The 26744-nt window shown below is 39.9% G+C and overlaps 1 protein-coding gene across 8 annotated transcripts; it reads right to left on the bottom strand.

Annotated features, from left to right (window-relative positions):
• Positions 1-461: 461 nt before the first annotated feature.
• On the bottom strand, positions 462-26744 carry RNF14 (ring finger protein 14). Of its 8 annotated transcripts, XM_038530463.1 has the most exons (10): positions 26641-26660; positions 26441-26532; positions 20918-21096; positions 18551-18720; positions 17347-17498; positions 14028-14555; positions 13168-13396; positions 9983-10155; positions 8673-8803; positions 462-6544 (listed from the first exon to the last, which is right to left on the bottom strand). In XM_038530463.1, exons 4-10 carry the CDS (start codon positions 18702-18704, stop codon positions 6487-6489), a joined length of 1425 nt encoding a protein of 474 aa, XP_038386391.1. In that variant the 5' UTR covers positions 18705-18720; positions 20918-21096; positions 26441-26532; positions 26641-26660; the 3' UTR covers positions 462-6486. The 8 variants fall into 8 exon arrangements, with proteins under 8 accessions (XP_038386391.1, XP_038386392.1, XP_038386395.1 ...); XM_038530464.1 differs by lacking the exon at positions 26441-26532 and having other exon boundaries at positions 26641-26744; XM_038530467.1 differs by lacking the exons at positions 26441-26532; positions 26641-26660 and adding an exon at positions 23629-23791 and having other exon boundaries at positions 18551-18733; positions 20948-21096.

Raw genomic sequence — 26744 nt, 5'->3', positions numbered from 1 at the left:
ACCTGAGCCCAACCAACTGAGCCACCCACGCACCTCTAATCCTTGTTACTGTGAATTCCCAGTCTGATATAACAGTACAATCTCTGCTGTATCTGAGTCTAGTTCTGATGCTTGCTTTGTTTCATCAGACTTTGTTTCTTGCTACTTAGCATCCTTGTATACTTTTTATACAAGAATGGAAGCTGGACATGATATATATTGGGGAACAGGAACTGAAGTCAGTGGGCCTTGGGCGTGAGGTCTTATGTTTACATGACTAGCAATGTCTGCTGTGTCCTTGTTTTTGTCTTCCCTTTCTATGTTTGGGTTTCCCTAGAAACTCCTTGAAATAGAGTCTGTGTCTTGCAGTTTTCTTAAAAGCTGTAATCTATGTTATAATACTAGAGCTCTACTGATGGTAGGGTATTAGGGAGAATTATTCTATATCTTATATCTGTTTTATCTTTTTTAGTGAGCTAGAGTCCCTGGGCCAAGATCTTCAGAAGTGCCTTAGCCCTTTTTTTTTTTTCTTATATGAGACAGGAAGGCTAAAGGGGGCTTAAGCCATCCAAGTGCCCTTCTCCAAGGTCAGAGAAGACTCTAGCAAAGCAGTTCCGCTTGAGGGCGGCCTTCTGCCATGGAAACAGAAAATTCGGGGTGTATTTTAAAATGGCTACTTTCCCCCTCCACCTTGCAGAAGGGGATTTTTCTGCCATCTTTACATTGAGAATCTGGGGAAGCTCCTGGAGATAAATCCCACCAGTGTGGGAGACCACATAGAGTAACTCCTAGGAGTTTTAAACTCTCAAGCAAGTCCACACTCAGCCCCCAGTAATTCACTTCAATCCTGAAAATTGGCTCTAGCAGCTTCTCCTTTAGGTGAACAGATCTGTATTTTCTGCATTTTTTTTCTCTAGTTTTTGTGGTGGCTCGCCCGGTGACCTCTTTTCTTTGATGGATTGAAGAAAACCTGATTTTGTTTGTTCAGCATTTTTTCTTATTGTGAGGATACCCCATTCTTTCTCAAATATATTCTAGATTTTCACCTCCCTTGTCACTTTGACACTTGTCAAAGTCACCAATGGCCACAATGATCACTAAGTCAATGCTTTGAGCTCCTATCTCTTGACCTATTTGCACTACCTGACAGCTGACCACTCCTTCCTTCAAACTTGACGTGCCTTCCAAGACATCACACTCTGATTTTTCTGACCTTACTGGTCACTTGCTGTCTCTTCTGTTGGGTCCTTCACATCACCCTGAACTCTTGGCATTTGGAGGGCTCCAAGACTCAGTCTTTGGACCTCTTCTTCCCATATAACTCACTCTCTTAGTAATTTCATCCAGTCTCATGGCTTCACATTCCATCTATACATTGACTCCCATGTTTCCATCTTCAGGCCAAGACGCCATTGAATTCCAGACTACAACACCCAACTGCCTACCCAACATCTCCACTGAGATCACTGCCAGGCACCTCAAACTCTTCTATCCACAAATACATTTCTGATCTTCACCAGCAAATCTCTGCCATCTATAGCTTTTCCTGTCTCAATTACTGAGACAAAAAGCGCTAGAAATCAACTCTGATGCCTCACTTTCTCATATTATACATGCAATCTATTAGTAAATCCTTGAAGTTTTATCTTCAAGGTTAAGTACAGAATCTGACCACTCATCAGGATTCCAAGTGCTGGCACAGAGGGCCAAGCCACCTCCACTCGTCACCTGAGTTACTAGTCTCCTAACTGGTCTGTTTCTACTTTTGCTCACATGCTCTCCTAAAATCTAAGACCCTATCACACTTCTGCTCAATGCCCTCTAAAGGCTTCTATCTCAGAGTAGAATCCAAAGGTCAAGCAGTCTGCCTCCACTGTCCAACCTCTCACTACTCTCCCTTCCTCAGTCTACTTTAGCTCTCACTGGCTCCCATGCTCTTCTTGGAGCCCTCTAACATGCTCTCACTCCAAGAGCGCTGGCCCTTGCTGCTCTATCTGGACTCTTCTCCCAGGTGCTCACATGGTACACTCCCATACTGCTCAGCCTTTGTACAACTGCTATCTTGATGAAGTTTTCTACACTCTTTAAAATTCCAACATCACACTCTGCCTCCCCTAACTTCTCTCCATAGCATTTGACTTCTGATAACCCATCTTGTTTCCTCAATGTCTGTCTCCTTCCACCAGAATTTAAGTTGCATAAGGAAAAAGATGTCTGTTTTATTAACTGCTACATTCTCAGGACCCAGAAAAACAGTAAGGCCCATCATGAGGTATGCAAGAAATATGTTAAGTAAGTGAATGAATACCAGGAAATACAGCAGACTACAAGAAATAGAACAGGAATGACAGTAAGACAATCTTTTGAATTTCTATGCATTGACATTACATCGATACTAGTTTAGTTTGTTTGATTCAATGAAGGGAAAGGAAAAAAAAGATCCAAGCAAGGAAATTAAGTAACTATACTGATTTTGTATTTATAACTTTGGCATCAGAATCTCACTGTGTTTTCAATGTGCACAATCCTCTCCAAAGTACCTTTGAGTGGTAAATCTTTAGGAGATCTAATTATGCAAAGACTAGACTGTGAATGCTAAAAGTTGGTAATTATCATTAACATTGGTCAGAACATCCTCAAAGCCAGCTCTCTGACCACAAAGCCTCAGTCCGTTTTGCTGGCCGATTTTTTTATTGAGCCAAAGTTCAGAGAGCAGATTATTTGGCTATTTTTACCCAGTATCTGAAGGTATCACAGTATAATGACTAGTCTGTCATACTTAGGGGCATGCATCAGATATAACTTAATTTGTTTACTTCAGTGGATGGAGACAAGTGTTACTATCAGGAGCGACACTTCCCATGTAACAATTGAATGTCAACTATAGTTTTAAGTGGCCTTACAGTTTTTGGCAATACTGCTGTTCCTGCCTTGCTAATATCATTAGATGCCATTCTACCTACCAGTGCTTATAGCAGACTATGATGAAACACAAGAAGGAAAATTAAAATCCCCCAAATAAACCTGTTTCTGTAACAAAATAAAATACCATCTTATTGCATTTTTATAACATGGGAACTGCTGCCACCTGCTGGTCACGCTTATGACAAAGTTAATACTTGGGATTTCCAAAATTTCCTTTCAAAGCAGGCAGCCACATGAATGGTGTTATGAATATACCATCTAATTAACTCTACTTTTTTCTTAACCTAAATAAATATATAAAAATGAAGTATATTAAGAGATTTCTAATGTAAACTAGAACCCTCTACTACTAAAAAATGACCTTGCAGGGGTGCCTGGCTGGCTCAGTCAGGAGAGTGTGTGGCTCTTGATCTTGGGGTAATGAGATTAAGCCCCACATTAGGTGTAGGATTGCTTAAAATTAAATCTTTTAAAAAACAACAACAAAAACCATCCAGTTTGAGAATTTCCTCATGAAGCTGAGTAGGAAAATAACCATAAGAGTATATGGACTAAAAACTCCATACAAAGCCAGTGAAGTGTCCTGAGCAATAACTGATTTAAAACTACAAACATACAAAAAAACAAAACAAAACAAAACAAAACAAACAAAACACCATACATTCAATAATTTGCTGAGCCTGCTAGGATTAGGTCATCAGTCTTCCATAAAAGGTTTTCAGCTCCTGACCAATCCAGGTACATCAAGATCTAAAGGATGTTTAAATAATACTAACAATAAAAATGGATGGTACAACTGGGCCAGCCAAAACAAGCCTAAGAAGACATGATAACTAAATGTAATGTGTGGTATTCTGGAAAGGACCCAGGAATAGCTCAAGGTCAACAGGAAAAAAACAAAGAAAATATGAATAAAGTGTGGACTTTTGTTGCTGATAATGTATCAATACTTGTTCATTATTGTGACAAATTTACTATTCTAATGTAAGATGTCAAGTAATAGGGGAAACATGGAACATATGGGAACACTGTACTATCTCTGCAATTTTCCTGTAAATCTGAAACTTCTAAAACTGTTTGCTTAAAAAAATAAACAAGATGCACAATTCGGTGGACAAAAGTGAGCTCTTAAGTCAGTTCAATCCTAAGCTTTAAAAGTCACAAAAGTTCTAGTTTGACTTTAAAAGTTATTTAGTAACTTATTTTTAACTATCTGTTCTAGACTCAAACCTTTTATTTAAATCAAAAGACGTAGCCTTTTCAAACTACAATTTTCAGCATGATGAACTGGCAGTTACAAACTGCTATAACACAGGAATCCTTGGCTCTCTTGCTTTCATCAAGAGAACACATGAGGTTCATGTCAATGTAGGATAAATCCTGGCCCAATTGTGAAAAAAAGAAAGGAGGGGGGGGAGCCTTCATGAAATTAAACTAGGTATAAAACTCTTTGTTCTATTATATAGTTTCTTGATATACCAACCTTCCATAAACCCAGGCATTTCATAGGGCATTCAGGGAGTTAAGCCAATTTTTCATTTTACTCAGAGACAAAAGTGTTCTAGCCAAAACTATGCCATCTTAAAATTACTGCATAACTCATGTCTCAAAATTAAGACTTCACAAGCCCTATTGTCTTTGTTAAAATGGCAGGAAAGAGGATGAAATTAAGGAAAAAGGATGAAACATTCAGATGAACAAACAAGTCTGAGACTAACCACTTGTGTTTTTTAAAATCATCAAGAAAGAGAAATATCCCATTTCTTTCGCAAACCTTCATTATGAAGCTTTCTTATTTCCACTATGTCATCAACATAATGTGCAAAAGCCTAAAATAATAAAATAACCTCTAGCAAATACCAACTAGTCCATGAACTGGGGAACTTCTGAGTGGCTACTACTTAAAAAAATTTTTCAACTGAATTCCTATTCAATCACAGAGCCACTCTTCTTAGGTGTATTGTGTATAACTATTTTAATTTCCATTTCTTATTCAACTTATTCTTTAGTTCTTATATAAAATGTGCAAAATGAAAGCTCATGAGCCATATGGTCCAAACAAAATAGAGGCACTAAAAGCTAGGTTCAGTCATGAGTCTGGTTAAGAGAAGAAATGCTATTCCATGACTTTTTTCTGCTCACTTTAAGAATACGTGTTACATGCCATATTGTTTTTAAAAATGTGATCAGATGCCTTGGCAACAGAGTAGCAGAAACTCTGCTCTAATTATAAGACAATTTTTAAATTATTTTTATTTTTAAGATTAAGCAGCCTCATTGACAATCCAGAAACAGTCCCTGCTGACTCTGGATACACACGCATAAAATGGTGAAAAGTGATTCCCCAATTTTCAATGACAATTTGGGAAAAAAGAACTGTTCACAGCTGCAGCTGTATCCCTCTTGTCCTCTTTTTCAAAAAATCTTATTTTGCTACCAAACCATTCACCAAACCATAAGAAAAGACAATTTTTCAAAAAGCCATCAAAACCCAGAAACAGGGATCTAGGAATTAAGCCAAAATTATCCCCCAAAACAGTGCTGTTACAAAAAGGGGTAGGAAGCCAAATTTCCATAGCTCATTAGAAAAGACCTTTAAAAAGAATTCAGAAAATGAAGGCTGGAACTACAATGGTATGGAGTTCAAAATGGAGGTAATTAAAGAAAGTACAGCTTGTTCAGCTTGGGAATATATTAGGCTTTCTCTTACTTCAGCAGAAATAAAAATATGAGCTGCTGGAGTTAATATTAAAATTGTCCTCACTGATGGAAGGTAGGGTAAGAGGAAAGGGAGAGAATGTAGAACAAAAAGGTAGCAAAGACAAGTCATCTTGCATCTAGGCTCTACAGCCCCGAAGAGTTGAATGGGACTCAAATTCTTCTGGGCCAGTGTCATGAAATTCTAGACTTGGCTCAAAACCAGTGGACTGCACACCACTAATAAATACCAGGTGACCCACAGTGTTTGTGGCATTAAAAATATTTTTCAAATTATCTATAAATTTCTATTCTGAAAAGCAGTAGATCAAAATGACATTGGGCCATCCAATCAGTTACAGAATAAAGGGCTTCCTCCAAAGAATACTAACTTGGCAGTTAGGTTGAAAGGAATGTAACATGGAGTTAATGAGATCAGGCTCTCAGTACAATTTTAATAAGGCTTCTTTCTACCCATCCCAGTTTTAAGGAGTAATACTGAGGGGACTCCCACATGTCTTAGAGGGATGTTTTCAGGTAAAAAGGTCTTTAACTCTTGACTCCTTTCCTTACCTAAAGCTTGGGGAAGAAAATAAATATTTATTTTTTAACTATTCAGAGCTTCGGGCACACTGTAGTATTTAATATTCTCTAGTTTTCATTTTCTGAACCTTTGGCTTATAATTTTCTCTATGTTACAATGAAAAACATATGAATGTGCCTTAATCAGTAGTACCACACGAAAATATAAACCTTGTTCTTCCACATCTTCTACAAAGGAAGAGTGAATTAACGGTACCCTAAATATCCTGCAGTTATTTTCTGTACTCGACAAAAGATTAGGGCAAACCATTCCACTTCCTTATCTTGAGCAGTAGGAGTTAACTAGTCTTCAATCTCATCTTCCCAAATATCTCCATTAACATCCACAGCATGGAACAACCTAGAAGCATAAAATAAGGTACATTTATAGGCACTTGGGAAAAACTTAGTATCATCTCTTTCCTTTTCTCAAAATTACTTTCTGCATTCTTCTGATAACATGTGTATCTTTTCCTTTCCTTTATTTATGTGTTTATTTATTATTTATTTTTTTTTAAGATTTTATTTATTTATTCATGACAGATGCAGAGAGAGAGAGAGGCAGAGACACAGGGAGAGGGAGAAGCAGGCCCCACGCAGGGAGCCCGACGCAGGACCCGATCCCAGGACCCCAGGATCACACTCCGGGCCAAAGGCAGGCGCCAAGCCACCGAGCCACCCAGGGATCCCCATCTTTTCCTTTCCTTTAATCACTACACCAAGGAGGGCTGAAATATGGCTCCCTTTGAACAAGTTTTTTTTTTTTTTTTTAGTATTTTATTTTTTTATTTGAGAGAGAGCGAGACAGAGAGCAAGCACACAAGCAGGGGGACCACCAGGCAGAGGGAGAGAGAGAAGCAGGCTCTCCACTAAGCAGGGAGCCCAACATGGGGCTTGATCCTAGAACCCAGAGATCGTGACCTGAGCTGAAGGTAGATGCTTAACCATCTGAGCCATCCAAGCGCCCCTGAATAAGCTGTCTTAAAGTTTCCAAGAATAGCCCTTTTCAGATCCAAATTCTCTAGGGCCAAGAATTAACAATAACGGAAAATGGGTATCAAAAAATTGATACTCAGTGTACACATATACAGTAGATGGAATTAAGCCAGGATTGGGGAGTCAGGCAATCTAGAAGGGGGAATTCTTTCAAACCACCATTACTCTATTACATGTGAGTCACTATACTCTCTGTTTCATTGTCCTTGCACTCTCCAACAGTATGTTTTATAGCTGCCAATTTGTTTTACTTTCCCATGTTACCTAAAATTTACGCAATTTAAAAAAATAAAATGAAATTTATGCAATTTCAACACTAGATTTATAATGGCTCATGGAAAGATCCTATTTCTTCAATTTCTCTTATAATTTAGTAACATCAATGATTGTAGATACTATACAGACGTCTTTTAACAAAAATCATCAGCTGATGTTGAAATCAGAGCTGTTGAAAAAACAGGATATTCACACTGTGCCAAGAAACCACCCCAGAGATTACTTACTAATAACAGAAAAAGAAAACTTACATTTACAATGTAGCAAATAGAACTGAGCAGCATACTAACCTGGGACAGCCTGACATTATGGACCTAATGTGATCAATAAGAAGTACACATCAACCCTCATGTATTCTTGTCAAAAATGTGACTCTAAATCTATTCAAACTCAGTCTAGATCTAACTTCCAATTTATAGGAAATAGGACAGAGAAACTAAGGACAGAGAAACTAACAAAAAGACAACAGGGAGAAATAAAACTCTAGAAATCAAGCTGTTCTCCACGGGACAAGTGGCCTGGACTCTCTAAAGTGTCAACATAGAGGAAACATGTTTTTCCTTAACATAGAGGAAAAAAGGTGGGCAAAACTCTTCTATAGTAAGATACTGAAGAGACAGAACCAAGTAAAATGTTTGAACCTGATTATATCCTGGTTCAGTAAAACAGCTTTAAAAGATACTTTCAGGGATAAGTGGGAAGTTTTCAATATGGTTTATTTATTCATGAGAACACAGAGAGAGAGGCAGAGACATAGGTGAAGGGAAAAGCAGACTCTCCAAGGGGAGCCTGATGTAGGACTCGATCCTGGGACTCCGGGATCACCCAACTGAGCCAAAGGCAGACAGATGCTCAACCACTGAGCCACCCAGGCATCCTTAAATATGTTTATTACATTAAAATATGCCATCATCATTAAATTTCTTTAAATATTCTTGTTATATAGAAGAATTTTATTATCACTTGTTCATCTTCATAGATGGTATCCTACTAATCATACTCTTTCAACTTTCACCTCTTCTGTATGTTTGAACAGTTTCACTATAAAAAATTGAGGCGGATAAAAAATAAAATTTCCAGACAGCACATTTTTCATCATTAACTCGTTTTCAAGAAAATAGAAAGTCCACATACATGAAAAAAAATATGTAAGAGAATTCTCTAAGCAAAGTGGTCCACAAATGAAGTACCAAGGGGACTGGACTGTGTATACATACCGATTAAAACACGGGGAAGCAGGATCAGTGAAATGTTTGTAAGGGTTTGCTCTAGAGAGAGAACCCATGCAAATCCAGCAGAAATACTGCATACAGCCAGTACATGTCATCTTGTTACATCCATCTAATTTCTGGTGGGAAAGATAGAGAAAAATATCAAGGCTATAAAAACAAAAGAGAAAAGCACATGCTAAAAAGATTGAGTACAATGGTCTCCCAGTCTCTTCCTTTTTCCTCATGCAGGGACTATTACATGCTTACTCTGTTGCTTTACAAGTGAAATACAGAAAATATTTAGCAGGTGTACCTACAACTAGATACTTCACAAAATCTTTTCGATGAATAGTAGATTCAAACCAAGTATGTATAATATTAGCTGAACTTGTAAATTAATATTAAAAATGTTTGGGTTAAAAAAATGTTTGGGTTTAATATGTGTGACTTTAAACTTTTTACATAAATCTAAGTAAACATTTGGTACCAAATCCTCCACTGTAACGTGCCGAGGCATGCCTAAAGTGGTTAAACACAATGCCAGTTTCCTTAACAAAGTAACTGGGGAACCACCACTTGGTTCAGTTAGGATACAATGGATTAAAACAGGAGCATCAAATGCCAAGTTATATTCTGATTTTAAAACATATTACGATTTTGTCAAGAAGCAATAGATTTAATTAAATGTCTATTTTGGCTCAGACTAACAGGAAAATGTCTTCATTTCCTAAGTGTATACTTCTTAATAAGCAGGTGTGTTAATTTCCAGGATAAATAGTTCTAAGAAGTCAAGCTTGATTTTTTTTTTTTATCATGTAGATGAGTTAAGAGTTCATTGTAGCTCCACTAGGGCTCTCCATAACATATTCAAATTTGATGTGAATACAATGTGAGGACAATTTTCACTCTATGAATAAAATTTTTTTTTTTTTTTTTTTTAATTTTTATTTATTTATGATAGTCACACAGAGAGAAAGAGAGAGAGGCAGAGACACAGGCAGAGGGAGAAGCAGGCTCCACGCACCAGGAGCCCGACGTGGGATTCGATCCCGGGTCTCCAGGATCGCGCCCTGGGCCAAAGGCAGGCGCCAAACCGCTGCGCCACCCAGGGATCCCCAATTTTCACTCTATGAAAGCATTTAAAAAGGTAAGTCTACATACATTTAGGATCATTAACAATATTTGGTAGTGAATTTGCATTTTATAAGTAAGAAAGCTTAATAAATGTGTTTTCTTAGTCATAAAATTAATAGGCTTCTTAAGGCAATCGTAACAAGCTTGTAAGTCTGTCTGCCAAATCTGGCCCAAACCTTTACCTCTATGGGAGTCCCACAACATGGGCAGCTCTTTGAGTTCTTTTCTAGCCATTCCTTACTTTCCATCTCTTCCAGTGCCTTCTGAATCACCCTCTTACCATACCTCTGTTCCAAAAATCTTTTATTGGCCTCATCTGCTTGCAGGTACTCATTTCGTAAGTCCATTAATTTCTCTGGAAAGTGAAATGGAAAATTAACTTTTATATAACTTTCCAAAGCTGACTAAAAACCATTAAAAAATGGTTATAACCTTTGATTATTCAATAATGCTATTACTGGAAGTTTAATCACGAGGAAATAATCTAAAGTAAAGTTATATGCATGGAGATGCACATAACAATGGCAAACAAATTAAATGTCCAAGGGAACAACCACATGTGAAAGAACCAATTAATGACAATATTTAGTTATTAAAAACTTATGAGCAGGCTATAACTCAATTAAAATACTCATTACAGAATCCAGAAAAAGGCATATTTAGGTTAGAACTAAGTAGGTAAAAATATTACATGTACAAATGACAAAGAATATAAAAGAATGCTCTAGCTAGAGAAGTGGGACTTGCTCAAGGCATTAGAATAAGAGGTCATCTTTTTTGTTGAGTCTGACTTATTAATGTTGACATGTTTGAGCAACTAGTAGCATACAGTTAAAGACTGATTTAGCTAGAAGTCACAGGTTGAAACACACACTGATTTTCCACGAAGTCAGCATCATTCACACTTGACAATAACAAGGCCTACCAAATAAACAAAGCATCTTTGGCTTAAGAGCAAAGACTATTCAATTCTGTAGATTAAAAAAAGTCAGTGACTGAAATTTACCACCCACAGGTAAAGTTCCTCCTTTCAACCTTTCCGCTGATATTTTTCAATTTCACTGCACTGTTCTATCACTTAACTCAGCTGCAGCAGGCAGCCATTCTCAAGGGCTTTACTTATAGACAAAAACTTTTGTTCACATTCTATCACCTTAATTTTTCAACAAGATTAATTGAAGACCTCTCTCAACGTTGTTCTAATTATTTTATTTACTAGTCTGACTCCCTTTTTATGTAGTTGATCTTTGGGGGGAAGATTTCTTTCTCTGTACTGTGCATTCCATGGCTCCATCACCTCTACTTAGATGTAGCAGACACGTACCTTTTTATCTTGTCATTTTTATCCTTCTAAAAAAAAAAAAAAAAAAAAATCAAAGCATTTTTGTGTTCCCAGATTTCTTGAGAATTTCAAAGATTATTGCTCTAATGTTCTCAAAATAATTGTTAGTATTTCATGTATTTTATAGAATAATATCAATTATGGCTAGATCTACAGAGACAGATACAGAAAGACATTCTTTTTTTTTTTAAGATTTTATTTATTTACTCATGAGGGACATGAGTATTTACTCATGAGAGAGAGGCAGAGACATAGGCAAAGGGAGAAGCAGGCTCCTCACAGGGAGTCCGATGTGGGACTCAATCCTGGATCCTGGGATCACGACCCGAGCCAAAAGCAGATGCTCAACCACTGAGCCACCCAGGCATCCCAAGAAAGGAATTCTTAATTTTGTTAAAGTCCCCAAGCCTCTCTGACTTCTTCCACAAATGCTATGAAACACCTAAAATGTACTTCAGCCTCTCAAGATAAGGTTATAGAAGTCTAAAGCAAAGGCTTATATTATACTCTGGTGAATCCTCCATCCCATCTGCCCATATCCACTACAAGACTCTGCTCTAGGCAACTGGAAGAATCCAGTCATTCTCCTCTTAGGGTTACTTTCTTGGGAGATAATAACACTCTGCTATAGTAACTATAGTAATAATGGCATTAATGGTTAACATTTTGCATTTTAAATGGATCAGCCCAGTTCTCAAACTGTTTATGGTGAAAAACCAGTTTTCTGCATGCGCGCGCGCGCGCGCACACACACACACACACACACACACACACACACCTGCCGCCACCTATTCCTCCTGCCTATCAGGGACCAACTTTTGCAAAATATAATCAAATGAATTATTAGAAAAATTATTTTAAAAACAAGAAACAAAGCTTAAATTTTTATTAGATCTGACATAAAATTATTTTGTGAAATCACTGTAACTTTCTAGCTCTCACTCTCAATTTCTTTTATCACAGACTAGTGTAAAAATACGAGCTTCAAGTAGCACTACGATAGTTTATTTGATCCTTCAAATAACCCTATGAAATAGCTATTATCATTACCCCTGCTAGCCTGAAAAAAACTAACCCATGAAATCTAGTTAAACTGAGGTCTGAGGCCTGATTTCTCAGTCCTTATTTATTAGATCAGAATTAGCAAATAGTTGCACCTCCTGTACCCGCTTCAATAAATGGTGGCTTTCTGAAGCGCTAAGTGTTGATGAACATTCTGTGGCTTCCCTGGGCTCAATGATAAAGAACTTGATGACTGATCAGACATAGGTGCCATGGAAAAAGAGTAGCAGCTAAGACAGTCTGATTTGTTAACTTGAAGCTACATTATCCCATGTTCATAGACAGAAATTAGCTTGCCATTCCTTTTCTGGCATGTTCCCCCTGGCTATCTGCATGGCTTGTTTCCTTGGTTCCTTCAAGCCTTTTATTCAAACCACTTTGCCACTGAAGTCTTCCCTTTTTTCCCCTAAGTAAAATCCCAAACCACTTCCCCTTCAGAACATTTCATATCCTGTCCCTGGTTTATTATTTTTTTCCTCCACAGCACCTACAACCATCTAATATTCTTTTTATTTTGTTTGCCTATCTCTGCCATTAAAATATAAATTCCATGAGGGTATCTCCAGAGCCTAGGACAATAACTGAAACAAAAATATCTGCTGAGGGGATCCCTGGGTGGCTCAGTGGTTTGGTGCCTGCCTTCAGCCCAGGGCATGATCCTGGAGCCCCAGGATTGAGTCCCACATCGGGCTCCCTGCATGGAGCCTGCTTCTCCCTCTGCCTGTGTCTCTGCCTCTCTCCCTCTCTCCCTCTCTCTGTCTCTCATGAATAAATAAATAAAACCTTTAAAAAAAAAAAAAAGAAAAGAAAAGAAAACGGGAGAAAAAATTTTTAAAAAAATCTGCTGAATGAACACTTTCAAACTGGAGGATTAAAATGTTAGTTTTCTCTTGGGGCAGAGGGGTGGGAGGAGTGGTGGTGTGTAGAGGCTAGAAGGATCGAGTTCACACAGTTACAACTTACCTGCAGTTACCTTACATGGAGAGACCCCATGGTAAGTCAATCTGCACAAGGTACAGAAAGCAAAATTGCAACTGGAGCAGATGCCCATGGTGCAGCCAGGCTCTTGCATTACAGGCAACTGGCAGCACGGTCGCGGACAGTACACCACATCTGCCATCAGGTCCAAGGTGGACTGGAGGAGAAGGCGGTCATAACGGGCAAATAACTCTGTATCCACTAGCTCTTTGACCTGGAGGGAATATAAAACACATAAATGTGATGATTTCCCAGCCAGTTCTGATTCTGAGGAGATCCTTAAAATGTTGGTGCTAACTAGATGCACATGAACTAAAACTGTCTCACTTCAAAAACAAACCAAATGTGGCTGAGACTATACCTTGATTGAGATGGTGGCTACATGGGCCTATATATGTGTCAAAGCTAAGCAAACTGTACACTTTAAATGGGTACATTTACGGCTTAATAAAGTTGATTAGAAAAGTCAAACTAAATACGCTGTCCCTGATTCTGTTAACCATTCAGATCCCAACGTCACATAAAGGCGGGTTACTGATTCTCCAGGGTTGATGGAATCCAGCAGATAAGCAAGTAACTCAACAGAACACTTTACAGTAATTTTTCTGACACTCATCCCTGCCAAGAACTGCTCATGCCCAGGCCGGCAAAGGAAGTATTTACATTTGCTTCAATCATTGAGGAAGACCAAGGCATTCTTGATGGACATATTGAAACTACCTGCAGGTGGGCAGGCTTCAAGGCCTCACCCTACCCTGATGAGCCCCATCAAGGAAATTGCTGAGAAGATGCCTCCCTTTATGAAAGAGAATCAGGAGGCAGCTATCAGCAGAGTAGAGGATTACCTGACCAGGGGTGGCCACCGAAGGGCACTTGGGTTCTGGGCAGTTGAGGCACTGAACTTGGCCATCTCTGATCTGGATTTCAAAGTAGTCTTTTAGACAGGCTTTGCAGTACACATGTCTGCACTCCAAGAAGTACATGCATTCACTGCCCAGCTTCTCACAAAAACAGATATTGCACATGAACAATTTACTGTTAAAGCATTTTATCTGCTGAGCTTGATCAAAGTCCAAGATTTCCTGAATCAGACTTGACAACGATTCCACATCCTGTACAGCTCTCTCATCCACAACCTCCTCTTGATCTGCATCCGATCCAGCAGCTCCTCCAAAATCTAGTTCTGTGTTGGGAGAGGGTTGAGCCGTCCTTCTCTGCACCTTTTTCTGAGAACCCATCTTGAGCTCAAAAGGAGAGACAATATTCAGGTATGCTAAAGTCTCTTCCTTAAGAAATTGCATCCAAGCGAACAGGACCACGTTGCCACGGTGTTCTTCCCATAGGTTGTCTAAGTGCTTGCAGAGAGCAGAGAGCTAGGAGAGAGCACAGGAGGGTGCTAGTGAGCATGGAAAGATGATCATACTGTCAACTCTTCATTTCTCTTGCAATCTTTTTAACTTCTAAGTGAAGCCCTTACAATTCCTAACATAATTTTTTTTTTTTTTTTTTTTTTACTGCTCTGATAAAGTGTGCTGTAAAAAACACCAATATTCTTACTGGGGCACTTCTTACACTATTCAACAACACTGAGTCACAGCAGAACACACAGTCAGAAGCTAAAAAGAGTATCCTGAAAACAAGAGAAATGGCAGGACGCTCTAAGAGTATAGGTCTACACATGAGCAGCTGAAATGGAGGATTTTTTTTCTATTCTTGGTTGTTCAAGTATTGATACATATTCTCATGTAGGAGAAAGAGATGTGACTCTAAAATGCACCACTTAAAAAAAAAGATTTTATTTACTCATGAAAGAGAGAGAAAGAGAGACAGAGACAAAGAGAGAGAGAGAGAGAGAGAGAGGCAGAAGGAGCAGCAGGCTCCCTGTGGAGAGAGAGCTTGATTTGGGACTCAATCCCAGGACCCTAGGATCATGACCCGAGCCAAAGGCAGATCCTTCTCACTGAGCCACCCAGACAACCCTAAAATGAACTACTTCTATCCTTTGGAGTCCTAGTCCTATAGGTATGCTACATAATGATTAGAGCAGCTTAATAATATCACCCAACTTTTTAATTCTAACTTTTTCAGTCCTAACAAAAAGCCAACTCATGTGAAAGATTCTAACAGAATCCAACCTCAGAATCCTTGTTAGTCAGATTTACAAGCTAGTGTTAACTAAGCAATCTGGGCTTACGCCAGATCCTGGTTAATGGAGGGGGACAAAATGATATGGAACCTGGACTTGATTATAAGCTCTCAACAGGGTTTTGCTGCCATAGGGAAAGCTTACACTTCCTAAGCTAAGCAACCAAAGTTTAGACTACTCTGACTTTTCTCTTTAAAGGTGGTTTGTTCAATTTGAAAGGCAAATATAAGAGGATTTTCCATTAGAAATGTAAAATATTGGTAAGTAGAGCTCAGGAATTATAAGCAGCTTTTCTTTTTAGCTAAACAGAAAAAATAAGCCTTCCAGATGCAGACAAATTTTGTAAATTTAAATAACAAGTGGTAAGACCACATTTTCTGTTCCTTGCTCTGTGTAGTGCCATTTACCACACCCTACACAGGGACAAACTTAAACACTTCCTGATCTTAAAAACTTACTACGTTAAATACCGTGCAAAATACTTTTTCACACTGACATGAATATGCTTATAAGATCATCATACTTCTGAGAAACTTGCTGAAATGTGTAAAATGTAATAAATACTAAAAGGAGAGCTCTGAGTACTATTTGAGCCACCAAGTCCAACAAAGAAGTGAGATTCACAATGCCAAGGAATCAGGGTCCAGCAAACAAGAATTGAACCAGGAAGGAATAGGAGGCCAATTAAAACATCAATTACAAGAATGCATCTGATAGAGAATCCTACTGTAATTTCAGCTGTAACACATAAAATAATGAACAACTCTCCTTTCCCACACTCCCACAAGCCAGCAGTAAGTAGATGCTACTTGGCTGGAATCTGAAACTGCAACCACACACACAGTGAATCTGTCCTTGTTTGTGCTTGTGTGTATCCATGTACACACATGTACGGATATAAAGTATCAAGAGCTCTCTGAAGAAATGAGATTATCAGTATCTAAATAATTTAGTCAACTCTCAGTGATCTAAATGTCAAACAGCCTTGATATGCTTGGGCAAATAATTCACTATATTACATGTATTGCCTCTGGCACAGATATCAGAATGCTAGGTAATATTCCTTTTTTATTAGACATGTATCAGCCTAACTTAAAATTTAATTTTGTTTTTAAATCATAAGCTCAATTTTACAAAAGCACTCTCATCTGAAAGATTAGACTGGTCAGTGGGGTGGAATGAAAACTCCATGATCAAAAGGGAAAAACTGACAAGCTGTTCCTTGAGGTCAAGTAACTCTGACAGCTTTTGTCTTAATATACATCAGCCTATCAATCTTCATCACGACTTCTAGAGAAGTAGCTGCTATTGATCCATTATCTATCCCAGAGTACTTTATATTACCTTCAAGTCATATTTATGTCTCAATCAAGAGCTGAGGCTATTACTATGAAAGGATATGTAAGCCAGAGGAAATGAAGGCTTCATAATACAGGGCTTGTGAAATAGGAAATATAGGAATCCTATGCATTTCTATTTGTGTACATTTACATCTGTGGGAGACCAGTCAACATTTGTTATTAATACACAGATCTCTAAAAATAAAAGTGCTTATTATGTTGACTTAGGAAATGTGTTTATTCTAACTACATCAGCTCAATTTTAGTCCTCCTAATTATAGTTAAATCTTCATTTAAGGAATGGTAAGAAACTAAGGGAAAAAAGTAATACCAACATCTAAGGAAAATTAGGAGGACCTTATAATCTCTATTACAAAGCAGATTAAGTGGAAAAATAGCAAGATAAGGAAAATATATATATATATACTTGATTAAAAATGATTCCTACTGCAATTCATAATGACTAGTCATCCTAATTAATGTCATTCCTTTCTACAACACCAAACACTTTCAATTCATTACCATTAGGATTCATGAAGGCACAGGGAAAAAAAATTACAAAACCAAAGCCATTTGTTCTTCATGCAATGAATTCAAGATCATCAAGATAGTCTTCAATTAAAGATGGTTTTTTAAGTTTCTAAAAACGGATAGGAGAAATTAAGTTTCGGGTCTAACCTGAGTTGGTGACAGCCATTTGCCACTAAGTGTGAATGAAGGTGGGGAGGAGGATGGATAATCTGGTGGCAGTTCAAAGTTCAGCACAAGTGGAGGCAGAAAGCAAATGGTGTATTCAAAGCCACCATTCTGGAGACACTCATTTGAATTGCCTGAACCAAAAACAAAGATTAGAAAGAATCAGCTGGTCAACACTTGAGTGTCCATTACTGTTGAACAGTGCTCAAGAAGGACTAATGCTTTAGTTGAGGGGAGAAGAACCCTCCCCCAAAGCAGTTTCTATTTCCTTATTTTAACTTCATAGCCACCACCTTTAAAAAAAAAAATCGTAAGTCCTTGAAAAATCTATTAAGCACCATGATATTTCTGAAGACACATAACTTATTCTCGTGTATACTTTTGAGTACAATTCCTAACACTAGCTAATAAGTAATAAACAATGTTTTCTTCTGTTGTTTTACAGTAGATGATTACAGACACAATCTAGAGAAAAGGATGTTTATTTCTATTAAAGAGCCATGACCTACTTAGAGCAGCATGTGCCAACTACTCATGAATCATACTTGGGAGAATTTGTGCCAACACAATGATCTCAGGCTTGAGGGCAAGATACAACACACAACATTCTCGTAATCAAAGTTTCATTTAAAAAATCACACTTACTTTCTTTACTCAATGCCTTTATAGTAGAAACATTTTGAGAAAGTGTGCATCAAAGTCTTCTGTGAACGTTTGTATCAAAAGTAGTTTGGTTTTTTTTTTTTTTTTCTGAAGCAAAAGGTCACAGAATAACAGCATATGTCACAGGTTTATGGTAGTTGAAATGATTCTGGAAACCAAACAATATTAACAACCACCACGGGACTTTAAAACTTTCCAAGCATTTTTACATACATTATGTCATTTTCTCTTTTATTATCCCTATTTAACAGCCAATGACTCATAGCTGATAAACTGCTAGTTAGAAAATTAGAATGCATGAAATATGCAGGATAATATCCCAATTCGGTGGTCAAAAGGCGAATCAAATTGAGAACTATTTACTCTCAGTCCAATTTTCAATTAAAACAGAAACATGCCTTAAGTCTGTAGTACTACCATCTATCACTAATGCCTACAAACACAAGATAGTAAGTTTGAGGTACACTAAGAAATTGAGAATAACATTTATAAAAATCTGTTTAAGAGAATATTATTAACTAACCGCTCACAAATATCTTGAAATTTTGTGGCAAATCCAAATAGATCCTGGTTTCTCCACCTTGGACAGACTCTGCTTTTCTAAATTCATCTCCATCATAAATACTCGCCAGGGCCAGCAATTCATCCTCCTGAGCTTCTCGATCTTCTGACGACATTTAATTTTCTGAAGAGCTGAAGATAATCATTGAAATTAGTTAAGAACAGAAAAGGCACAGAGTTTGGACAAGCCTAGTGGCACCAAAAAAAAAAAAAAAAAGAAAGGTAAAGTTCCTTACAAACAACTGCAAAGAATTAATCACTATTTCCATATTTCCACTTTTCTGCTAAACTAGATATGATAGACATATCTAATATTCCAGTAGCATTGCAATAGCAATAACTTTTTCAAAAATGACGGTTGTGGTGCTTCTAACTGCTGCCTTCATCAGTTAAATATCACTGATTTAGAAAAAAAAAAAAAAAAAAAGCATGAATTAGGGCAGCCCAGGTGGCTCAGTGGTTTAGCGCTGCCTGCAGCCCAGGGCCTGATCCTGGAGACCCGGAATCGAGTCCCACGTCAGGCTCCCTGCATGGAGCCTGCTTCTCCCTCTGCCTGTGTCTGCCTCTCTCTTTGTGTGTCTCATGAATAAATAAATAAAATCTTAAAAAAAAATTATAGAAAAAAAAAGCATGATTTAAAAAAACTTTAAGATTTTATTTTTTTATTTGAGAGAGAGAGGGAGAGAGCCAGAGAAAGCACGAGCAGAGGGAAAGGGCAGAGGAAGAAGCACACTCCCCACCTAGCAGGGAGCCCAATATGAGGTTGGATCCCAGGACCCGGGATCATTGACCTGAGCCGAAGGCATATGCTCAACTGACTGAGCCACTCAGGCGCCCTTAAATTTTTTTTTTAAAAAGGACAAATCAGGGCAGCCCCGGTGGTGCAGCGGTTTGGCGCCGCCTGCAGCCTGGGGTGTGATCCTGGAGACCTGGGATCAAGTCCCACATCGGGCTCCCTGTGTGGAGCCTGCTTCTCCCTCTGCCTGTGTCTCTGCCTCTCTCTGTGTCTATGAATAAATAAATAAAATCTTTAAAAAAAAAAAAAAAGGACAAATCATTGGGGTCCCTGGGTGGCATAGTCAGTTAAGCATCAGACTCCCTTGACTTCAGCTCAGGTAGTGATCTCAGAGTTGTGGAATCAAGCCTCGCATCAGGCTCCATGCTCCATGTAGAGTTGGCTTGAGTTTCTCTCTCCCTCTCCTGCTTGTGCGTGCGCTCTCTCAAATAAATGAATAAATCTTAAAAAAAAAAAAGACAAATCACAAATTATTTTGATTTGCCCACCAAATCTAGCTAAGTGCCTTGCTCACAGAAGACTAAAATACATGTGATATCTTCCTAAAAATCAATGAGTTTTTTAAATGTACAGAAACCTCTAGGGCAAGTTTTCTCAACCTCAACACTCTTGACACTCGGGAACAAATAATTCTTTGTGGTGGGAGGCTGTCCTGTGCATTACAGGATGTGTACTAGAATCCCTGGCTTCAACCCACTAGATGCCAACAGCATGCCTCCCCCTCAACATAGCCAAATGTGCTTCCCCAACCAGGGGTGCAGAGAAGGGGTACTGCTCCCAGTTGAGAGCACCCTGTTCTAGAGAACATTTCAGGGGCAGATACTACAGGAGAGGGTTAGATAACTAAGGATGCAGCAAAGAAACGTTAAATTTTTAAAAATACTACCAGAGTCCGTCAAAACAATTCTAAGACTTACCATTATTTTAGGCAAAAGTAGGAATGAAAATATACTACAATTAAAATGTAAAATTGATGCTTTTTAAGTGCAGCAACTGAAAGATGCACCACAATTTCAGATAATGTGTATACAGAAAAATATGTAATGAGAATCTATAAAAATTCATTAAAACAAAAAATTACTGATCTGTCAATTAAAATATTGGACTATTAAGTGGATTTGCAAATATGCCTTCAAAAATTTTTTTAAATTAGGGATCCCTGGGTGGCACAGCTGTTTGGTGCCTGCCTTTGGCCCAGGGTGCGATCCTGGCGACCTGGGATTGAATCCCACATCGGGCTCCCGGTGCATGGAGTCTGCTTCTCCCTCTGCCTATGTCTCTGCCTCTCTCTTTCTCTCTCTGTGACTATCATAAATAAATAAAAATAAATAAGATTTTTTTTTAAAAATTGAAATGTATACAACTGAAAAGTTAAGACATTATTAAAGGTGACACTATAAAATTTGAACAAATTTATATAAAATGATTGTTTTCAATTTTTTTTTTTTTTGCCAACAGAGGATCATGGTTTTGCTTAAGCTTCATCCCTATCCCAAATAGAACACGGTGACATATTTCCATTGAGGTTAGTACCTGTTATTAACAACCAGAAGAAAAGGATATTAACACTGCAGTCTGTTTTTCAGTTCAAAATTTGGAATTCATGCAAATCCCATTTATTCTCCAGAAGGTGGTGTTGAGACTGTTGATACTGTTGGATACAAGGCCAAGATCTGGAACTCATACTAGAGATACTATAGAAATCCTGCCATCTGCAGAAAAATTAAAAAAAAAAAAAAAACAACAAAAAACAAAACATGGAGTTAGGACAATCTCCAAATTTATTTATTTTTTTAAAGATTTTTTAAAAGTTTATTTATTCATGAGAGACAGAGAGAGAGAGAGAGGGGGACATAGACACAGGCAGAGGGAGAAGCAGGCCCCACGCAGGGAGCCCGATGTGGGACTCCAGGATCACTCCCTGGGCAGAAGGCAGGCGCTAAACCACTGAGCCACCCAGGGATCCCTCAATCTCCAAATTTAAATTCTGAATTTCTGTTATTACCACTTAAGTCAAATACATCCTGACATATAGTCAATGCCAATCTACAGCTGTGTATTTCTTTAGGAAAGCCTAATTGAGCCACGTGGTTAAAGGGGTATTTGCAAGTCATCAGCAATGACAAGCCTTATCTGACTGCCTTCAGCCCTGGGAGGAGCCGAGGTGGAATACCAAGGTCATATGGGAAGTGAGCACATCAAGTCCCATAACAAACACCTAAACATCTTCCTGGGTCTGCTTCTGTTTCTTCTTTCCTCTTCAGCTTCTTCTATTTCTTCATTTCTTACTAATGAATTACCTGCTAATAAATTAATCCTGCTAGGGATATTCAACATTAGGTCAATTTAACCATGACAGAAAGATATTTAAAACAAGTTTTTAGTTCTATTCTGAAAGTTTTAGAGCCAGACTTCTCAACGAGAAATAAGGGGGAAAAGGAAGGTGGTCCATAGATGGGTTATGGGGAAACCTAAGAACACTATGAAGTCACATGCAAAAATGTCATACAAAACAGTAATTTTGAAACCAGATTCTCAGATGTGTGACTCCCAAATAAACTAAGAATGAAATTTGGAATCAATTCACATTTATTGAGCACCTACTGTATATTATATTAGGTCCTTCTATACTATTTTACTTAAACAATTTTACCAGACCTAGTGCCCGGTGACAATATAATTTTGTTTCTTCCTGTTTAAACATTTATAAACAGGGTGAAAGATGAATTTATAATGATTCTGGTTTTAGGTCAGTGTTCTCCATTTTGTCTGCACATTAGAATCACCTGGGGAGCTGCTTTTCAAACTCTCAATACCTAGGCCATATTCTAGAGCAATTAAATCAAGCCATCAGTAGTTCTCCAAGCTCTCCAGATGATTCCTAAGTGTGCCTAGGACTGAGAAGCTCTAATCCAAGCAGTGTTTCCCTTATTTTTTTTTTTCCAGTGTTTCCCTTAAATAGCTCCTCATACCTACCCCACCACACCCCAGCTTCTAAGGCTGCCTGCCATCAGGTCCCAGTCCCTTAATGCACATGGCAGACCTACATTTCATTTTCATTTTTATCCACTCGGCCTCTAAGGCTCATGTCCCAAACCCCTATTCTATGTGGAAATTTTCAATTAGAGATGATGCCTTCCAAAATCCAGCAAGCTTTTTGTTGTTGTTGTTGTTGTTGTTACTGTAACTTTCCTAGGGCATTAGCACATCCCACTTTGCATTTGAGCGGTTTATGAAGAACCTGCACTATCAGACTCCATTAATTAGCTCCGTAAGGGCAAGGATCAAGTCTTCTGCATCTGTGTGTTGGTCTCAGCATCTACCAGTGCCTAGTGTTTGACACTGGATTAAAAAACAAAACAAAACACCGTTAACTGAATTGGCGTGAGATGCAGTGTGCTGAGTTGGGGACCCGAAGTGTAAGGCTCAGGGGCTGCTCTGCCACAACCCACTAGAAGCAGGAGTCACAGTTACACGAAGAAAAGTAACACTCAGGGGGCTCTTTCCGTGAGTCAGGCACTGTGCTAAGCCCTTTAAACGTATCAACTCCTGTTAGATTCCCACAGCCCCATGAAGCAAGTCCCTCTTAATATTTCCATTACACAGATGAGAAAAAAGGGCAGTTTAAGTCTCTTTCCGGCCCAAGGTCACACCGCTAATATAGAACTAAATCTGGGTTCAGACCCAGGAGCAAGAACAAACCCCGGCGCCACGAGACGAGAGGCAGACCTCGGGTTTCATACTGGCTTTGGCCCACGGGAGGCGGCTACCCGGGCGACGGAAGCCCTGGGCCGCCGGGTTCCCCTCCGGCCTCGGGAAATCCTCCTCCTCCTCCCAGGCCACACGGTGCAAACTGCAGAGCTGGGGTCGGCCCCGGCTCCCGAGTCAGCACGCCGCCGCGCCTGTGCCCCCGCGCACGACCCGGCGTGCTGAGTCGTCGTGGGCGCGACTCACCTGCAGGCGGGGCGGCCGGCGAGCCCGAGCCCGAGCCCCGGCCCCAGCCCCAGCCCCGGCCCCAGCCTCGCTCCCTGCCCCAGCGCCCGCGCGCCGAGAGCGCCGTCCCCAGCGAGCAGGGCCTGGACCTTGCCCTTGCCCCTCGGAGCGCCCCCGGGGGGTGGCGGGATCTCGGCCGGGCCCGGCTGGGGACGCCCTGTCCGCAATCGGGGGGGCTCGGGCCCGCCGAGCAGTCCCGGCCAGGCCGCTCTCCTCCGCCTCGCGCGCCCGGAGCGCGGTCCACACCGTACCTTCCGGCCACTCCGCCGTGCCGAGCCAGAAAGTTCCGCCCTCTGCCCTAGCCCGGGTCCCCTCGCCGCCACCGCCGGGCCGGCCCGGAGACGCCCGGCTCAACCAGGGCTCGCACCGCCTCTTCCGCGTAGGGAGCTGTCAGCTGAGCCGGGCGGATCCGGCTGGGGCGGCCCGGCGAGGAGTGGGCTTCGCGCAGGCGCCGTGGCCGCCCCGGTCCCTCGGTCGCCCCCTGCAGGCCAAAGGCGGCGCTGCCGGCGCGGTCCCGTCACCGCGCCCCACACGCGGCCCTGGCAAGTTGATACAAACGCAGCTTCTGTGCCCCCGGGGCTCCTTCTTTTCAGTAGTTCCGGGATGCGCTCGGGAATTAGAAGTTTTGCCAACCCTTAGAGGTGAGGGGAGGCCATGGTCTATCCACGACAGATCTGCTCCTCCGGGCCGACTAAGCAGGTTGCCCATTTCTGTGGTACCTCCTCTAGGAGAGCATTCACCATTGTTATTACCGCACTTATTGAGCAGTTAGGACGCTTCAAGCGCTTTGCTAAGTGCTTTACATACATTTTCTCTTTATCTTCACCATAACCTTATGATTATTCCCATTTTATTAATGAGGACATTGAAACGTAGAGATGTTCGGGAATTTATTTTATTTTTTTAAAGATTTTTTTATGTATTTATTTATTCATAGAGACAGAGACAGAGAGGCGGAGGCACAGACAGGGAGCCCGACGTGGGACTCGATCCGAGGTCTCCAGGATCACGCCCTGGGCTGCAGGCGGCGCTAAACCGCTGCGCCACCGGGGCTGCCCCGCTGTTGGGGAATTTACCAAATGGTAGGTGATTATTGAGAGGCTGAGAGGGAATTAAAATTACATGCCCTCTACCTCACACCATATGCATAAAGTAACTCAAAATTGATCAAAGATCGAGATGTAAGAGCTAAAACTGTAAAACTCTTAAAAGAAAATGTGAGAATAAGTCTTCATGAACTTGGGTCAGGCAAGAGTTTTTTAGTTACAAAACCAAAAGCACAAGCAACAAAAGAAAGAAAGAGATAAATTGGACTCAACACAATAAAGAATGTTTATGCTTCAAAGTACACTATCAAGAGAGTGAGAAGACAACCTACAGAATAGGAGTATTTGCAAATCATTTATCTAATATTCAGGATATAAAAAGAATTTCTGTAACTCAACAATAAAAGAGACAATCCAGTTTTAAATGTGTTTAAGTTTTAACCATGTTTGTAGCATGGGCAAAGGATCTGAATAGACATTTCTTCAAAGAAGACATACAAATGGTTCAGAAGCATATGAAAAGATGTTCAACATCATTAGTCATTGGGGAAATGCAAATCAAAACCACCATGAGAAACCACACGCACTAGGATGGCTATAATAAAAAGACAGGTTGGGATGCCTGGGTGGCTCAGTGGTTGAGCGTCTGCCTTTGGTTCAGGGCGTGATCCCATAGTCCTGGGATCGAGTCTCACATCAGGCTTCCTGCATGGAGCCTGCTTCTCCCTCTGCCTATGTCTCTGCCTCTCTTTGTGTCTCTCATGAATGAATAAATAAAATCTTAAAAAAAAAAAAAAGTTAAACACAGAGTTTCAGTAAGACCCAGAAATTCTACTCCTAAGTATATATCCAAGAGAGTTGAAAACATATGTTCACACAAAAACTTGTACACATATGCACAACTACATTTGTACACTGGTACATATTTATTTGCATATAGTATACATAAATGTTCACTATAGCTGCAGTATTCACAATTGCCAAAAGGTTGAAACAACCTAAATGTCCATCATTAGATAAATTGATAAACTAAATATGGTACATCCTTACAATGAAATATTATTCTGTCATAAAAAAGGAGTGAAATACTGATAAATGCTACAATACGGATGAACCTTAACATTATGCTAAGTGAAAAAGTCAGACACAAAAGGCCACATATTGTATAATTCCAGTTATATGAAATGTCCAGAACAGGCAAATCCATAGGGACAGGAGTGCATGGGAAGTGACTACTAATGGATATGGGGTTAATTTTGGGGGATGAAAATCCTATAGTGGTGAAGGTTGCACAGTTTTGTGACTATACTAAAAACCACTGGGCTGGGGATCCCTGGGTGGCGCAGCGGTTTGGCGCCTGCCTTTGGCCCAGGGCGCGATCCTGGAGACCCGGGATCGAATCCCACATCGGGCTCCCGGTGCATGGAGCCTGCTTCTCCCTCTGCCTGTGTCTCTGCCTCTCTCTCTCTCTCTGTGACTATCATAAGTAAATAAATAAAAATTTAAAAAAAAACCACTGGGCTGTACACTTTTAAAGGGTGAATTTGGGGATATGTGAATTATATCTCAATAAAAAAATTTTAGGTAGTCAGTCCTTATGCGGGATGCTGAAATGTTGGTTCTGGTTCCTGGAAACCATCAAACTAATGTGGCCCTAATGATCTAATAAGCTCCTATGTCCTCTATATCATATACTTCTCCCCCAAGAAAAGTAATTTTCAAGGGTAAACCTCTAATCCAAGCCTACAGGATTCAAAAGGTCTTTACCACCCCTGCCTTCCAGGCAGGATTGGCTTCATGGGTAAGTCACCTGTGTAGTCTCACAGGGCCCTGTTCTCAGGAAGGCCTCAGGCTTGGAAAGGCCCTGCTCTTAGTCTAATGCTCTCCTATGCCTATCTTGAAGTTCTTAATTTTCCAATAAGAAGTGCTCTATTTTTATTCTACACTGAGCCCCACAAAATACAGAACTGGTCATGCACTCAGGAGAGAAGAAAATCAGGACATTGAAGGGGCTTACCTGACTGCGACAGAGGGACAACTTTTGAGATGCAAATAATCACTCATAATTTTCCATACTGTCCAGACCAGACCCAAACCAGAAACATGCTCCTTAAAGATGCAAAGATAGAAGAAGAGTCTATGAAGCCATTCACTAATATCATTACTCATGTTAGGCAAAGGAAGTAAAAGCAAGAGCAAAATGTATGGCAACCCTACCTTTGAGTGTTCACAGGTGAGACTATGAATCCTGCCAGTGACCTCCTAGATGCAAAAAGTGAGGGAGCCTAAGAACCAACTTGGGAAATTCTTACAAATCAGAG

This window comes from Canis lupus, chromosome 2 (assembly GCF_011100685.1).
Source record: "Canis lupus familiaris isolate Mischka breed German Shepherd chromosome 2, alternate assembly UU_Cfam_GSD_1.0, whole genome shotgun sequence".
NCBI classification, from domain to species: Eukaryota; Metazoa; Chordata; class Mammalia; order Carnivora; family Canidae; genus Canis; species Canis lupus.
Note: the sequence above shows the minus strand (reverse complement) of the source record. Positions and strands in the feature narration are given on the sequence as shown.

Coding starts and splice junctions, on each gene's coding strand:
- RNF14 (XM_038530464.1), bottom strand. CDS start 18,704: ATGTCGTCAGAAGATCGAGAAGCTCAGGAGGATGAATTGCTGGCCCTG. Junction 17,499..18,550: donor TTTCAAGATATTTGTGAGCG/GTTAGTTAATAA, acceptor TTTTTGGTTCAG/GCAATTCAAATGAGTGTCTC. Junction 14,556..17,346: donor AATGGCTGTCACCAACTCAG/GTTAGACCCGAA, acceptor GCTCTCTCCTAG/CTCTCTGCTCTCTGCAAGCA.